At 60.6% G+C, this 16,719-nt stretch overlaps 4 protein-coding genes across 4 annotated transcripts in view; 2 read left to right on the top strand and 2 right to left on the bottom strand.

Moving 5' to 3' along the window:
- LOC311633470 (kallikrein-5-like) overlaps positions 1 to 16,719 on the top strand; it is a 176,453-nt gene that overhangs the window by 60,262 nt on the left and 99,472 nt on the right. The window lies entirely within an intron of this gene.
- Positions 358 to 4,040, top strand: LOC311633496 (Friend virus susceptibility protein 1-like). The gene is made up of 4 exons (XM_084906257.1): positions 358 to 386; positions 1,217 to 1,262; positions 2,158 to 2,193; positions 2,563 to 4,040. Exon 4 carries the CDS (start codon positions 2,576 to 2,578, stop codon positions 3,284 to 3,286), a length of 711 nt encoding a protein of 236 aa, XP_084762383.1. The 5' UTR covers positions 358 to 386; positions 1,217 to 1,262; positions 2,158 to 2,193; positions 2,563 to 2,575; the 3' UTR covers positions 3,287 to 4,040.
- On the bottom strand, positions 5,447 to 10,965 carry ACP4 (acid phosphatase 4; the record flags this gene model as incomplete). Its single annotated transcript, XM_084906160.1, has 11 exons — positions 5,447 to 5,661; positions 5,736 to 5,911; positions 6,078 to 6,211; positions 7,344 to 7,426; positions 7,515 to 7,647; positions 8,777 to 8,872; positions 8,964 to 9,062; positions 9,351 to 9,497; positions 10,510 to 10,596; positions 10,674 to 10,778; positions 10,861 to 10,965. 11 exons carry the CDS (start codon positions 10,963 to 10,965, stop codon positions 5,546 to 5,548), a joined length of 1,281 nt encoding a protein of 426 aa, XP_084762286.1. The 3' UTR covers positions 5,447 to 5,545.
- Positions 15,528 to 16,719, bottom strand: part of LOC311633893 (C5a anaphylatoxin chemotactic receptor 2-like) — a gene marked incomplete at both ends in the record, with an annotated part of 2,042 nt that continues 850 nt past the window's right edge. The window contains 2 exons of the mRNA XM_084906899.1: positions 15,528 to 15,591; positions 16,713 to 16,719. The exon at positions 16,713 to 16,719 is cut by the window's right edge and continues 850 nt beyond it. Coding sequence (XP_084763025.1) covers positions 15,528 to 15,591; positions 16,713 to 16,719 — 71 coding nt within the window. The remainder of the gene's footprint in view (positions 15,592 to 16,712) is intronic.

Genomic DNA, 16,719 nt, shown 5'->3' with positions numbered 1-16,719 from the left:
CACAGAATTGCCTGACGCTCATGACTGGACAACAGGCGGCGGTATTTCCTTGGTTTTTATTCTCCGCCTCTCAGGGACAACGTTGTATCTCCCGTTCAGGAATATTCTACCGGGAACAGACACTGTGTTCCTTCCCCAAGCACCGAAGCGGGGTTTCTGGCACCGGCGCCAATACTGGACGCCTCGGGGCGGAGCCCAGACTGGCCGCGGGGTTGGGGGGGGGGGGGGGTCCTTGCGAGCGGGTGGCGCGCTCTATAAAGTGGGGCGCGAGGCCAGCCACGTTCCCAGAGGAGGAAGTTCGAGTTGGGTGAGTCCTTCCTCTTTCTTTGGTTTCGTTCCGTCTGCGCAGCTGGGCTTTGGGGGTCCGGGCCCCGCGTGCGTGTCAGGTGCCGGGGCTGTGGCGGGATGGCGGCGTTGTCGCGTGGTTTGGGGTCACGGCCTTCGCCCCGCGGGGTGGGCTGGGGCGTCTGGAGCGAGTTGGGGGGGGACGCTCGCAGCTGGGCGGCGGGGCCTGTCCCGCCTTTTCTGTTCCGCTTTCTCGGCGCCCTCTCGGGCCTCCGCCATGTTGTCCATCTTTCCCTGAATGGTCGGCCTCAAAACAAGAAAAGTTCTACTGGGATGGTGTCCACTAATTACTAGAAAGATGGGAGAGCCGAAACCGGCTTGGCTTAGTGGATAGAGCGTCGGCCTGCGGACTGAAAGGTCCCGGGTTCGATTCCGGTCAAGGGCATGGGCCTTGGTTGCGGGCACATCCCCACTAGGGGGTGTGCAAGAGGCAGCTGGTCGATGTTTCTCTCTCATCGACGTTTCTAACTCTATCCCTCTTCCTTCCTCTCTGTGGAAAATTTATAAAATATATTAAAATATATATGTATATATTTCTTTTGATGTTCTTTTACAGATTATTTTGATTTTATGTTTTATATAAATATAAAATAAAACATATCCACTGAGCCAAGCAGGTTTCGGCCTGCCTGGATCTTTGAGTCGTATCTGTGTGTCCCCTTAGGACTGCTGCTAAGTGGCTCTGGGGCCTGGATGAAGAGGGGGACTGGGGTCCCTGTGATGTCCTGCATTGGGCTCTGATCTCCCCTGAGGACATGGTGCCCCCCGGGACCTTTGACACCCCGGGGTCTGAGGGACCCTGGCTCTGGGGAGGGGTGCATGGGGGCCCGTGGTTGCTCTGCACCCCACTGACTGCTTCCCCTTCCTGCAGGTGGTTCCTCCAGGAGTCAACAGCCCCCCGGCCCCCATCCTTCTTGGTAAGGACAGAAGTACCTTCTTAACTCCATAATAACCATGTTCCATTTCTAATGTTACAGATTTCTAGTTAGGAAGACCTACATTGTGGTGGTGTTCCAATGTGGGTGCTCAGGAGCCCGGTGACTTGCATGTACAGAGACTCTGCTTTCCCCGCCTTATTTCTGCAACCTCCGTGCACACTGGGGTGCTGCAGGGTGATGGGGTGCTCTCTGTTCCCTCTTCCCTGCAGCCAAGGCGGCAGAACCAAGGAGGTTGGCTTTTGTCGTCATTAATACTCACCCAAGGGTATTTTTCCCTTTTTTTTTTTTTTAGGGAGAAGCAGAGACCCATCAGTTGGGTGCCTCCCTGACCAGGACTGGAGATTGAGCCTGGAACTGAGGTACATGCCCTTGACCGGAATCAAATCTTGGACTCTTCAGTCCATGGGCCAACACTAACCACTGAGCTAAGCCTGCTAGGGCTAAACAGATTGGTTTTGATCCCCACTAATGCCACTTTGACCTGAGGCGCCGTTTGTGACTTGTCTGCCTGGCTGAGGTGGAGGTTCCTATGTGGGTGCTGTGGCCTGGCCTTACAGCTGAGGGTTCCCAGGGAGGGCAGCCCCCAAGCTGCCAAGCCACCCTGAATCACGTGACCGCCACTGTGCAGAGATGAGTAAGGAGGTAGGTGCAGGAGCAGTTGGGATTAGATAGAAACACGGCGGGGGGGGAGGGGGGGGGTCTTGGGGCCCCTATGATGTCCAGCACTGGGCTCTGACTTCTCTTGAAGACACGGTGCCCCCCAGGACCTTTGACACCTGGGGGTCTGAGGGGCCCTGGCTCTTGGGTGGTGTGGATGGGGGACCATGGTTGCCCTGTGCCCCGCTGACCTCCCCTCCCCCACTCCTTCCTGCAGGTGTTTCTTCCGTGGATTGAAGCGCCATTCCTCTAGGTAAGAACAGAAGAGGCTCCCTCATTCATAGAATGTGTGGATTATGCTGAGGTCAAGGCAAAGGCTGAGCAGTTAGCTGAGCCGGGCATGCTTCTCACTTGGTTGAATCCTTCACAATGATACCATTGGGTACGGGGAGGTCTATATAGGGGGGGCTGTGCTTGGGGCCCCCGTGATGTCCAGCACTGGGCTCTGACCTCTCCTGAGGATTCTGTGCCCCCTGGGACCTTTGACACCCAGGGGTCTGAGGGGCCCCAGCTCCGGGGAGGTGTGGTGGGCTGCAACTCGTTTCCCACGCCTGGTGCCCCTGTGTCCTTGCCTGCGGCTCCTGGAGAAGCACCCCTCAGGCTTCCTGCTGTTTCCCTCCAGGGCAGCTGAGACCATGGCCGAGAGCACGAAGTGGCAGGCGCACCACCACTACACGTACACCGAGCTCCTGGCCATTGCACAGCACTTCAGGCAGGAGCCCCAAGAGCACATGGCGGCCTGGATTCTGCGGGTGTATGACCAAGGCGGCATGGCCCTGGTCCTGGGTTTCCGGGAGCTGGCACTGCTGGGCAACCTGACCAACGACGCCATCTTCAACTGCCTCTGCAGGGATCGGCAGTGGATCGGCCCCACGGCACTGCTCGCCTGGCTGCTGAAGGCCTGGCGCCGGCGCTGGCCGTCCTTCCTGCAGTTCGAGGGCCCCTCCGGGACCTGGTTCTCCATGGAGCAGGCTCTGCCGCTGGTGCGTCAGCTGGGCATGCTGCAGTGGATCTACCATGGGCCTGCGGTTGAGCAGGCTCCATGTCCTGCGCCCGAGGATATGCCCTTCACACGGGACATGTATCAGCGCCTGATGGCACTGGCCGGCCACCCCGAGTTTCGGCTGCAGCTGGCCGACCTGCCAGGCAATGACATGACGGTGCTGGAGGCGCTGATGGAGATCCAGAAGAGATCAAGTCAGAGAGCACCTGCCTCTGAGCCACATGTGTCCAAGGAGCCCACCAACATCTTCCTGGGATTTGGCGTTCCCGTTACTGCATCCAGGCCTGTGGGACTGAGGAGCACTAATACCCAGAGCTTAGGGAGCTGGCTTGGGGGCATGTAAAGTCCCCTGAGGGACCGCCCATCTGTTCTGTGTTTAAGATGTATATATGTATGTATGTACGTATGTATATAGATTTAAGAGAGGGAGAGAAACATCAATGATGAGAATCACTGATCGGCTGCCTCCTGCACACCCTCTATTGGAGATGGAGTCTGCAGGCCAATGCTCTATCCACTGAGCCATGCTGGCTAAGGCTGTTCTTGAGTTTTTTATGGGCAGACCACCCTCACCCAGGTTTTGAGGAGCCCAGAAGAACACGGTGTCCTTGCTCCTCACTACCTCATGGGTGTCCCTGGCCAGAGCTGGTGGAGGGGAGCTAGCTACCTGGGCACGGTGGCTCCGTGGAGAACCCAGCAGGTCTCTTGCATTCCAGCCGAAATGGCATGTGGGTGGGCCCCCTCAGGCCCCCAAAGCACTATAAGCCCAGCGGGGAGACCCCATAGCTTACCACACGAAGCTTGTACTGTTTTTATTTGTTAATGCATTGTTTTCACTCAATACTTAAGCATAGCTGAAACCATTTCAGCTCAGTGGATAGACAGTTGGCCTGCGGACTGAAGGGTCCCAGGTTCGATTCCAGTCAAGGGCGTGTACCTTGGTTGCGGGCACATCCCCAGTGGGGCTGTGCAGGAGGCAGCTGGTCAGTGTTTCTCTCTCATCGATGTTTCAAGCTCTCTCCCTTCCTCTGTAAAAAAAATCAATATATTTTTTTTTTTTTTAAATAAGCATATACAGCACTTCAGTTCTAAGCACACTCATTTGTCTTGGTTTTTCTCTTAGGACTTTTGTCTGTAACTCCTTTCCCTTCTGAAGCCAGCTTGCTGTTTGCTCACCGGGAGAAGGGACTGCCAGGCCAGTCACCGTGTCCAGCTGCATGTGTGGTTTCTGGCCAGTGTCTGGGTTCAGTGTTGGCACCAGGAATCCCGCTGGGGGTGGGGGTGAGGGCTTACGTGGTGCGCATCGCTGCCGTGAACTGTGGTGCTGGGTGTGGCCCCCGTGCCAAGGCTTTGCCAGCACCCTCATGGCGCAGGGTTCTGGCCCGGGCCTGTCTCCGTGGGTCCTGCCGGGAGGGCCGGGCTCCGCCAGTCCCTGGGAGCCGCCCCCGCAGCAGGGCAGGGAAACCCGGGAATTCAGGTGGGCCTTCCCTGAGTGAGAAGGAGCTGGTCCCTCCCAGGACCCAGTGCAGGGGATTCTGGGTGTGGCTGTCTCCCTTCTAAGGCCAGTCCAGCATCAGCGGTGGGTGTGAAGGCGGGTGACTGCGCCTGAGCCCAGGGCACGATCGGACCCCTGCCCACAATGCTGGGCCAGGCTCTGTTGGTAGCCCCAGCTTTCATAGTCCAGGGGGTTCCGCACCCTGTTTTCCCTGGGGAGGGTTGGAGGGTCCTGGTAGCTGGGATTGACTTCTATTCTCTGACTACCCTATGTGGTGGGCACTGGGTGAGTGGCTGCCTGCCACACCAACACCCCACCCCCCAGTGTTCTAATCCGGGGTGTTCACACACTTGAGCCTGGTGCCTGGCTGGTGGGGAGGGCAGTGGCCGCAGGAGCATGAGTGCTGAGTCCTGGGCCCACCACACCAGCCACATATGGCACATGAGCCGCTGAGATGTGGCTGGGACCTGACTCGGACATTTTATTTAAATGGCCGCATGGCAGTGCTCCTGGGAGGTGAATTTCAGAGGTGCTGCAGTCCGACTCGCCCTGAGATGGGAGCACAGGCCAGTGGCTTCCCGAGTCGTGCAGCCTCAGGCTGGGCACTGGGCAGCCTTGGGGCCGGGCTCAGCTCCAGATACAAGAGGGGCCTGACCCCTCCCCAGGGGCCTAGAGGGCTGGAGGTGCCACTTGTCTCCTGGACATGGCATCCAAGAGGACTCGCCTTGTTTCTCGCTACATGCCATCATGTATGTAGAGAAAGACATCAGGACGCCCCTAGAGGCACCTTCACACACCGATGTAGACTGCACGTGTGCGTAGGGGCTTGTCGACATGCAGACATGTGCCATCACATGCAGAAAGTGCACACGTTAAAGTGCAGAACCATCCAGACATCTGTGCATGAACTGCATGCATGTGCACAAGCCATGTACATGTGTGTGCACACAACCACTTGTGACTAACAGGCTAGGGGCCCTGTGTGTCCATCCACACCCCCCACACACACGCGCGCGCACACAGGAAGTCACAGAAGCTGGTACAGCGGGTGAGCACACATGTTGGGGTCCAGAGTCAGCAGTGGGGAGGGGTGCCCAGTTCCGCGGCTCACACAGGGTCCCCCCAGGTCCGCAGGCAGCCGGGTCTCCAGGCCAGCAGCCCCAGCCCCGTGCAGAGCGCCGCCAGCATAGCCACAGCCCCAGCCAGCAGGGGCACCATGGTGGCTGCAGGGAGAACATGAGGGGTGAGTCTCGGGACTGGAACCCTCCTGTCCCCACCCCAGCACCCAGGGCCTCACCTGTGGGAGAGGCAGGCTCATGGGCGCTGTGGCAGGGGACCCCGTGGGCTGGGGGCCGGGCCGGGGCGGTCAGCTGGTGGAAGCGGCCCAGCGGGCAGGGACCTGGGCACCCGGGGAGGCTGAGGCTCAGGGGCAGGCCGGTGGAGTTGCGGTAGAAGAGGGAGACGGTGACATTCCTGCAGAGAGAGGGGTCATGGCAGCCGGGTTCCTCCTCCCCGCCCCCACCGCCGACCCCAAATCTAGACCAGAGCATGCAAATGGAGGGGCTGGGCCGTCCTCTGCCCGCCACCACCCCTCCTCTCCAGAGCTCTGCCCGCCCATTCCCAGGTGCCCCCTCCTCACCCTGCATCTTCATCGTCCTCCTCAGGGTCCCCCAGGCGCCTCCGGAACTCGAAGCCCAGGCAGGCAGCGTAGGGCGGGGTGTGCCCGTCGTAGAGGCCCAGGGCCCCCTGGAGGGCCAGCAGGGTGCTGTCGTGCTGCCAACAGATGAGGGCTGAGCTGGCTCCTCGCGACCCCTCCCCCTGCACCCTAGACTCCTGCCTCCCAGACGCCCCCAGGCCCCTTAGAACCCCAGCCCCCAAATCTGCTCACCCTGGAGGCAGTCCCACCCGGTACAGGGGGTCATTTAACACAGATTGGCCAAGTGGCCCTGCCAGTGGTGGCTCAGTGGTTGAGCGTCAACCTGAGAACCACACGGTCCAGGTTGGATTCTGGTTCAAGGGCACATGCCCAGGTTGTGGGCTTGATCCCCAGTGTGGGGCGTGCAGGAGGCAGCCGATCATTGATTCCCTCTCATCATTGATGTTTCTATCCCTCTTCCTCTCTGAAATTTTATATATATATATATATATATATATATATATATATATATATATATATATACTTTTTTATTATTATTATTTTTTTAATTGCTGAAACCGGTTTGGCTCAGTGGATGGAGCATCGGCCTGCGGACTGAGGGGTCCCAGGTTCAATTCTGGTCAAGGACATGTACTGTGGTTGCGGGCACATCCCCAGTAGGAGGTGTGCAAGAGGCAGCTGATCGATGTTTCTAACACTCTATCCCTCTCTCTTCCTCTCTGTAAAAAAAAAATCAATAAAAATAGCTGAAACCGGTTTGGCTCAGTGAATAGAGCGTCAGCCTACGGACTGAAAGGTCCCGGGTTCGATTCCGGTCAAGGGCATGTACCTGGGTTGTGGACACATACCCAGTAGGAGGTGTGCAAGAGGCAGCTGATCGGTGTTTCTCTCTCATCGATGTTTCTAACTCTCTATCCTTCTCCTTTCCTCTCTGTAAAAAAATCAATAAAATATATATATTTTTTAAATATATTAAAAACAAAAACAAAAAACACTGGTCAAATGGATGCACAATATGATCGGACAGCTCAATTCAACAGCCTGCCCTCCCAGAGGAGCTGAATCCTTTCTCACAACTCCATCCCCTCCCTCCTTCCAGGCGCTATACCTCTAGTGATATGTCTGCAGCTGTGAGCTACCCAAGGCAGTGCCGAGATCCCATGGAGACCACTGGCTCTTCCTCACCCCAACAACCACCCCCCCCCCCCACTCCCCAGGCCCTCGCCGCCGCCCTCGCCAAAGACTCACAGCCGAGTACATCACCATCTTGAGGGGCAGCCCCAGGCGCTGGACCCGAGAGAAGTTAGTAAGGATGGCGTCCAGCAGGATCCCTGAGGGGGCAAGACCGGGGTGCTGAGAACCCCCAGAGGGAGGTGCCCGGCCGGCCGGCCGCCCCCCGCCCCCCGCCCCACACCTCACCCCCTGTCAGCTGGGCCTTCTCTGCTGCCCGGGGGGGGCCCACGTGGGCCCCGATGTCCAGGGCGGAGATCTGGGCTAGTGTCTGCAGGACATCCGGGGAGGCCCAGGACGGGAGGGGGAGCCCGTGGGCTCGCTGGGGAGAGACAGGGAGAGAGGACAATGTGGCCTGGTGTCCCCTCGCCCTCCCAAGGCCTGTGCGTGATCCTGCCATCCTCTCCCCGTCCCCGTCCCCCCCCCCACCCCAATCTGAACGCCGCTGGGGCTGGCTGGCCAGGTCAGGAAGTGGTGGCTGGGCCAATAGCGATGATTTCTAGTAATCGCCATCACCCCGCAGTCCGGCAGCCTTTACCTGAGACCTGGGGCCAGAGGTGTTTCAGGATTCAGCCATTTGGGACTTGGGCGCCGTCTCATGGTGCCAGTCCCACAGAAATCCACAGAAATTCCTAGCATCCCCGGGGGGGGGGGGGGGGGGGTCTGAGGCAGCCCCCTAATCACACACATTTGGGGGAAGCCAAGCCTAAGAAGAGCATCAGGCCGCCAAAACCGGTGTGGCTCAGTGGATAGAGCGTCGACCTGCGGACTGAAGGGTCCCAGGTTCGATTCCGGTCAAGGGCATGTACCTTGGTTGCGGGCACATCCCCAGTGGGGGGTGTGCAAGAGGCAGCTGATGGATGTTTCTCTCTCATGGATGTTTCTAACTCTCTATCCCTCTCCCTTCCTCTGTGTAAAAAATCAATAAAATACATTTTTTTAAAAAAGAGAGAGAGCCAGGACCGGTTTGGCTCAATGGATAGAGCATCGGCTTGGGGACTGAAGGGTCCCGGGTTCGATTCCGGTCAAGGGCATGTACCTTGGTTGCGGGCACATCCCCAGTAGGGGGTGTGCAAGAGGCAGCTGATTGATGACTCTCTCATCAATGTTTCTAACTCTCTATCTTTCTCCCTTCCTCTCTGTACAAAATCAATAAAATATATTTTAAAAGAGAGAGAGAGAGAGAGAGAGAGAGAGAGAGAGAGAGAGAGAGCTCCAGGCCATGCCAGGGGATAATAGAGCCACAAAGAGGAATTGCCAACAGGTAACCTTGAACCCGAGTGTGGCATGTTGCATGGATGGATTGACCCGTTTTGATCTTCACAGCAACCCCAGCCCCACGGTGCCCATGGAGAGACGGAGGCGCCAGGGCCTGAGTGGCCAGCCTGCAGGGGCATGGGCACTGAGCTGCGAGGCTGGAGGCGGGGGCGGGGAGGGGGGGGGGAGCTCACCTGGCACATCAGCGTGTCCAGAACCTTCCACGCCCTGCGGAGCGGCTCCCCAACCAGGGACAGCCCCGTGCAGTTCTCCAGGTGAGGCAGGAAGTCCTGCTGGACGGGCCTGGTGAGGCTGGGGGACCGCCAGGCCCGCCCGCCCCCCGCTCCTCCCGCCGCCCGCCGCCCGGCCGCGCCCGCTCACCGCCCAGCCCTCCAGCGCCCGCTGGTACGCCGCGGCCTCCGTGGCCTCCCGCAGCAGCTCGCGGTACCGGGGGCAGCTGCGCGTGGGGAACCTCAGCAGCTGGGGGAAACTGAGGCTCAGAGAGGGCAGCAGGGGCCGGTGGGGGCGTCGGGGCTGTGGCCCTGTCCCTCCCGGGCCTGGCTGCCCAGCATGGGGACAGGCTCACCCACCGGACAACTGCCCCCGGAGCTCCTGCGGCTCCCACTCCGGCTCCCGGGAGCCGCCCCTCCTGGGGGCCTCCCTCTCCCCACGCCTCCCACGAGGGCCCGCCCCACCCAGGCCCGCCCCACCCCCACCCCGGGCCCATCCCACCCCGGGCCCGCCCCCCCGCCCCCCCGCCCCCCCCACCTTGTCCTGGGCGAGCGGCACCGTGTGCACGGGGACCGGCCTCCAGGCGGCCTCGGGGCGCCCCGGGCCGGCCTCGGGGAACAGCCCCGCCAGGTTGGCCTGAGCGCTCTCCAGCGTCCGGTCGAAGTCCGTGCTGCGGATGTACACCTGGGGGTGGGGGAGCGGGGGTGCAGGCGAGGGGGCGGCAGTCACAAGGGGGCCACAGTCGGGGTCGGAGGTTAGCCGCAAAGCTTTGGATTCGCTTTGGGGTTGACACGGGGCAGGAGTCAAAACATCAGGTCAGGACGAAACCGGTTTGGCTCAGTGGATAGAGCGTCAGCCTGCGGACTGAAGGGTCCCAGGTTCGATTCCAGTCAAGGGCATGTGCCTGGGTTGCGGGCACATCCCCGGTAGGGGGTGTGCAGGAGGAGGCTGATCGATGTTTCTCTCTCATTGATATTTCTAGCTCTCTATCCCTCTCCCTTCCTCTCTGTAAAAAAATCAATTTAAAATATTTAAAAAAAAAAATCAGGTCAGATGTGAATGTCTGAACTTCAGTGTTGGGAGTTGGGATCAAGGGTCAGAGGTCAGTGGCAGGAGCAGCCGGGTTGGAGGTCGGGGATTGGGTGGGTGTGTAGGCTTAAGGGGTCAGCTGAGTCATGGAAAGTCCAAAAGGAAGATCAGAATGGATGCTGGCTGGAAGCTGGAGGCCAAGAATAGGAGAGCGGATAGAGGACACGGGGTCAGAGTTCAGTACGTGTCTGTCAGGGGTCAGGGGTCAGAGGTCAGGAGATAGGAAAAGAAAGATTTGGCGAAGGGTCGAGGTGGAGGTCAAAGGTCTGAGGTCAGGAGGGCAAGTTGACTCAATGAAGGTTAAAGACAGCGTCGGTCAAGTTTTGGAGTGAGAGGGTGGAGGCCAGCAGGTCTGGTTGGTGTTGGTGAGAATGAGAAGACAAGAGGCAAAGGCCAGAACACAAAGCTAGAGTGGATGGGGGGTCAGGGGTCAGAGGTTAAGGTGTGACTCAGGTTGGGACGAGGTCAGAAGTCGATGATTCAAGATCAGAGGTCAGAACGTGGTCGGGGGCCAAAGGCCAGAGGCGGAGGCCCCAGGGGAGCATGGGAGCCAGCAGGGGTCAGAGGTGGGAGGTCAGGGGGCCAGATGAAGGTCGCATGGCAGTACCTCCTCCCGCCGGTACTCGGGGCTCAGGAAGGCGTCATAGCGGCTCCTCAGGAAGCGGCCCAGCTCCAGCTGCTGGCGGACCCCCTCCTGGGGACAGAGCAGGCTCAGCTGACCCCCCCTCCCCGCCGGCCTCCCTCCCTCCCACCCCCGCCCCAGCTCCTCACCGCGGTCAGCTGGCCCAGGCCGCGCGGCCACAGCGCGGACGCGGCCTCCTTGTGCGGGTCGGTGGGGTAGGAGGCCAGCGGGGCGCGGTCCCCATGGCGGAACACCTGGGGAGGGGACGGGTCAGGGCGGCCTGGGGGAGGGCGGGGGGGGGGGAGGGGGCCTGGGCTGGGTCCGGGGGCACCTCACCACAGCCACGAACACCAAGGGCCCCTCCACCAGGGCCTGGGGCAGCAGCAGCAGCAGGGGCAGGAGCGGTCCGATGGGGTGGCCCCCGAAGCCCGGCCCGGCCATGTCCGCACAGCCAGACGCTGAGCTCAGCCGCCGTCTGCGCCTCAGCCCCACCTGCCCATTACCGCCCAGCGCCCGCCCGCCCGCCCGCCCGCCCGCAGGGAGCAGGTCCCGGCACGCCCCCCGCAGCCGGCTCCCGGCCCTGGCCAGCCTCGGGCTACCCCGTGGACGGATCCATTTCATTGTTGTTTTTGTTTGTTAGTTAGTTTGTTTGTTTGTGTGTGTGTTTTTAATATATTTTATTGATTTTTCACAGAGAGGAATGGAGAGAGATACAAAGTTAGAAACATCGATGAGAGAGAGTCATCGGTCAGCTGCCTCTTGCACGCCCCCTACTGGGGATGTGCCCGCAACCCAGGTACATGCCCTTGACTGGAATCGAACCTGGGACCTTTCAGTCCGCAGGCCGACGCTCTATCCACTGAGCCAGACCGGTTTCGGCATTGTTTTTTAATATAGATAGATAGATAGATAGATATTATTATTGATTTCAGAGAGGGAGAGGAAGATAGAAACATCAATGATAAGAGCGAATCATTGATCAGCTGCCTCCTGCAAGCCCTCTACTGGGAATCGAGCCTGCAACCCAGGCATGTGCCCTTGACCGGAATCGAACCCGGGACCCTCCAGTCCCCAGGCCAATGCTCTAGCCACTGAGCCAAACCAGCTTGGGCTAATCCATTTCATTGCTATCACAGCCAGCCCGGGAGGTGCCGTTACGATGATCCCCGTCCCTGCTGTGCAGATGGGGAAACCGAGGCACGGGAGGGTTACGTAACCTGACTGAAGGAGTACAGCTGAGTGGCAGGCAGCGCTGGGACTTGAACCCAGGTGCCCCGCAGCCTGGGCCCTTCAGAAGCAAGGAGGCCTCCACCCGCACCTCACCCCCCAGACCCCCAGTCTCTGCTCTGCCCTCAGGTGCCGCACCCCCGTCTGTTCTCCCCGCAGGCGGAGGGTCTCCGCCTTCTTCCAGGAAAGGGCCGGCCAGGGTGTTCACCCACCGCCGGCCAGAGCCACCTGGCGTTGGATGGACGGGTTCGAGCCCCAGCCGCACCCCCGCGAGCTGTGTGGCTGTGGGCGAGGTGGTGCCCCTCTCGGTGCCTTAGGAGAGGGAGCCGCGCCTGTGCCTCCGGGCGCAGCCTCGAGGGGTAAGTGGGTTCCGATGCATTCCGCACGCATGTCATACAGGGCTTCGGGCAGTGACAGCTAAACCGTGTCCTTTATTGCTCTGTGTGGTTTTGTTTTGTTTTATTTTATTATTTTCTTTAAAATATATTTTATTGATTTTTCTTACAGAGAGGAAAGGAGAGAGATAGAGAGCTAGAAACTTTGATGAGAGAGAAGCATCGACCAGCTGCCTCTTGCACACCCCCTACCGGGGATGGGCCCGCAACCAAGGTACATGCCCTTGTCCGGAATTGAACCTGGGACCTTTCAGTCTGCAGACCGACGCTCTACCGCTGAGCCAAACCGGTTTCGGCTTGTTTTGTTTTGTTTTGTTTTAAATACATTTTATTGGTATTCTGTGTCAGCAGCCCGAACAAAGGAAGGCAGGTATTTATATATATATATATTTTATTGATTTTTTACAGAGAGGAAGGGAGGGAGATAGAGAGCTAGAAACATCGATGAGAGAGAGACATCAATCAGCTGCCTCCTGCACTCCCCCTACTGGGGATGTGCCTGCAACCGAGATACATGCCCCTGACCGGAATTGAACCTGGGACCTTTCAGTCCGCAGACCGACGCTCTATCTGCTAAGCCGATCCAGTTTTGGCTCTCTCTCTCTCTCTCTCTTTTTTTAATATACTTTCTTGATATCAGAGAGGAAGGGAGAGGGATGTAGAGAGAGAAACATCCATGATGAGAGAGAATCATTGACCCACTGCCGCCTGCACACCCCACATCGGGGATGGAGCCCGCAATCCCGGCCATGGGCCCTTGGCCGGGAATCAAACCGCCACCGCCTGGTTCATAGGTTGACACTCAACCCCTGAGCCACCCCAGCCGGGCCCCCATAGGACATTCCTGGCGCCCCCCCAAGCCTCTGCCCCCCATGGCCCCTCTACCCAGAATGCCCTTGCCCATCGCCATGGCCACCATTCTGGTCTCCTAGACAACCCTCTGAGGTTCTGGTGACTGGCCGTCCTCCCCTCCCTCAGAGGCCCAGGAGCAGCACAGGGAGGTCAAGCATCTTTGCCCTGAGGATTCATGGCCATGAACTTCCAAGAAGTGAGGGCGGGGCCGGTGGGACGGGGAGGGCGGGGCGGGGGGGGGGGAAGGGACAGGGCCCTGACCTCCGGCTCCCCACAGAACGTGACGCTGGCCATCGCCATGTTCACCATCCTGACCTCCATCTACTTCTTCAACAAGGTGAGCGCCGGGGAGGGGCGGCGGGCGGCTCTGTCCGCGGTGCCCGCCTCCCCTCGCCACGTCCCTGCCTGCCTGCCTGTGTCTCCTCCTCTCCTAGGCTCAGCGCTGAGAAAGAGAAGACACCGGACAGCTTAATCCCTGAGCCCTGGCTCCGCCCGACCATGGCTCTGGCCTCTGAGACCTAATAAATGTGACTGAGTCAGCACAGCCAGCTCCGTGCCAACACCTCGGCGGCTCTGTCCGTGGGCCAGGCCCCTGGGTGTGAGGGAGGAGGGGCTGGGGGCCTGGACCCCTGGGTCTGAGGGAGGAAGGGCTGGGGGCCTGGACCCCTGGGTCTGAGGGAGGAAGGGTTGGGGGTTGGACCCCTGGGTCTGAGGGAGGAGGGGCTGGGGGCCTGGACCCTGGGTCTGAGGGAGGAGGGGCTGGGGGCCTGGACCCCTGGGTCTGAGGGAGGAGGGGCTGGGGGCCTGGACCCCTGGGTCTGAGGGAGGAGGGGCTAAGGGCCCGGATTTCTGGGTCTGAGGGAGGAGGGCTGGGGGCCTGGACTCCTGAGTCTGAGGGAGGTGGGGCTGGGGGCCTGGACTCCTGGGTCTGAGGGAGGAGGGCTGGGGGCCTGAACTCCTGAGTCTGAGGGAGGAGGGCTGGGGGCCTGGACCCCTGGGTCTGAGGGGGGAGGGGCTGGGGGCCCACATTCTCAGGTTTGAGGATAGGGACCCAGAATTTGAGCTGGGTTTTGAGGGATGAGTAGGAGTCTGTTCAGAGAGGGAGACGTTACTCCACCTTTGGGTGCAAGAGCACGGAGGAGAGAAAAGAAACCATTGCATTTCGGCCGGAGATGGGAGCAGGCGGCCTCTCCAGGGGATGACCGGACACGCTGGGCTTCCGGGGAAAGGACCAGCGCCTTCCGCCTGGGGGTTAGAATCATAGTTCCGCTACCCTGTGGGCCGGGGACCGCCTGCCCTTTGGGCCCGAGGTTCTCCAGGCTGGGTACTTGCCTCCTGGTTCGGACAGTCTTACTGATGGGAGCCTTGGCTGCAATACCCGGAGTCGCCACATTGGGGCAGTGTTGGACCACCTTCCCAGTCAGACTGCAGCCCAGTTCCAGGAGGGCCCCGGGTTCCGCAGTGTGTGTGTGTTGGGGAAAGGGCCGGGGAAGGGGGCCGAGGGAGAGGGGGAATCCTTGAAGCTTCCATCCCCACACTTCCCTGGCTGCCCTACCTTGGACCCTCCCTCCAACCCCCTTTTTCTTTCTTTTTTTTAAAAAAAAATATATATATTTTATTGATTTTATTACAGAGAGGAAGGGAGAGGGAGAGAGAGCTAGAAACATCGATGAGAGAGAAACATGGATCAGCTGCCTCCTGCACACGCCCCCACTGGGGATGTGCCCGCAACCACGGTACATGCCCTTGACCGGAATCGAACCTGGGACCCTTGAGTCCGCAGGCTGACGCTCTATCCACTGAGCCAAACGGGGCAGCGCGATGTTTTTGTTTTTGCAAAGACCGTGCCCTGGTGCCATTGTACATGCTGTGCCCTCTGCTGGGAGTGTCCTTTCCGCCCTCTGCTGTGTGCCAGCCCTTCCAGAGGCTTCCTGGGAAATCCCTCCCTGTCAGATACTCCCCCCATGCTCTCCCCTCCGTCTTCAGTGGCTATAGAGGGGGGGCTGGGGGGGGGGGGAGCGGGAATCGGAATCAGACTCCTGATGGGCACGCAGCCTGGATCTCGGCGGTCCCGTTTATAAAACGATTTACTGCCGAGACCGGTTTGGCTCAATGGATAGGGCGTCGGCTTGGGGACTGAGGGGTCCCGGGTTCGATTCTGGTCAAGGGCATGTACCTTGGTTGCGGGCATATCCCCAATGGGGGGTGTGCAGGAGGCAGCTGATCGATGACTCTCTCTCATCGATGTTTCTGACTATCTCTCTCCCTTCCTCTCTGTACAAAATCAATAAAATATATATATTTTTAAAAAACCATTTATTGGCACAGAGCTGGGTCTTGGGGTCCCCTGGGCCCCGGGGAGCCGGCTGCATGTCGGCAGCCATGGGCATTGGAGACGATGGGCTCGGCGCGGGCTCCCGGGGGCCTTTGCGGCTCCCGGCGCCCAGCCCGCCGGGGCCAGACCCGGCCGCGGGCACCGGAAGCTCCCGGGCCCAGGAGCTGAGGGCCAGGGGTCGCCACCACGCGGCCTCAGGACAGAGCCGCCGGGTCCCGGCGATCGGCCCGCGCCGGTCTGAGCTCGCTCTGGGACTCACTGGGAAGGCCAGGACGTGGAGCAACAGCGAACCTTTAATTTGGGGCCATTTGGGGGTTTGGACGGGAAAGGCGACAGGGTCCCAGAGCGGGGCTGGTGGGGGGGGAGGGCATAGAGAAGCCGGGGCGTCCCTCCCTCACCGCCTCCCTGCGGGGCCTCGGCCTCTGCACTGCAGCACCCATCAGTCTGCGCCCCAACTGCTCCCAGCACCTCCTTCCGCTCCGCCCGCTCACTTCTGGGTCCGTCCCCGCCTCTGGCCCCCGTTCCCCTCCCTCTGAGCCCCCGTCCCCCCCCCATCTGTCCCCATCCCCCTCCCTCTGTCCCTGTCCCCCTCCCTCTGTCCCCTACCCCTCCCTCTGTGTCCCTCTCCCTCTGGGCCCCTGTCCTCTCCCTCTGGGTCCCCGTCCCCCTCCCTCTGTCCCTGTCCCCCTCCCTCTGAGTCCCCGTCCCCCTCCCTCTGTCCCTGTCCCTCTCCCTCTGGGCCCCTGTCCCCCTCCCTCTGGGCCCCCATCCCTCTCCCTCTGTCCCTCTCCCCCTCCCTCTGTCCCTGTCCCCCTCCCTCTGGGCCCCCGTCCCCCTCCCTCTGTCCCTGTCCCCCTCCCTCTGTCCCTGTCCCCCTCCCTCTGGGCCCCCGTCCCCCTCCCTCTGTCCCTGTCCCCCTCCCTCTGTCCCTGTCCCTCTCCCTCTGGGCCCCTGTGACCCTCCCTCTGGGCCCCCGTCCCCCTCCCTCTGTCCCTGTCCCCCTCCCTCTGTCCCTGTCCCCCTCCCTCTGGGCCCCTGTCCCCCTCCCTCTGTCCCTGTCCCCCTCCCTCTGTCCCTGTCCCCCCTCTTGTCTCTGTCTCCTTCCATCCAGGTCCCCTCCCACCCCTGCGTCTCCTCACCATCTCTAACTACATCCACATCTAGCCTCCCCTTCTCCCCCCGCCCCCCTCTCCTCACTGCCCCCCTCTCTTCCCCTCACCACCCCTCCCGTCCCCTCACAGCCCCCCCTCAGGTCCTGGCAGGAAGGCTGGGCCTGCGTCCCCATCGCCGGATCCCCCCTCTCTCCGCCCAGACCCTCCCCGCCTGGGCACGACCAGAGGGCCCCCCACAGCCGCCGCCGGAAGGCCGGGTCCCCGCACCCCCAGA

Source organism: Pipistrellus hanaki, assembly GCF_964339955.1.
Source record: "Pipistrellus hanaki genome assembly, chromosome: 15".
Taxonomy (NCBI): domain Eukaryota; kingdom Metazoa; phylum Chordata; class Mammalia; order Chiroptera; family Vespertilionidae; genus Pipistrellus; species Pipistrellus hanaki.
This window is presented reverse-complemented; position numbering and strand designations above follow the sequence as displayed.

Bases quoted from the DNA above. Each gene is read 5' to 3' on its own strand.
- LOC311633496 (XM_084906257.1), top strand. From the start codon at position 2,576: ATGGCCGAGAGCACGAAGTGGCAGGCGCACCACCACTACACGTACACC.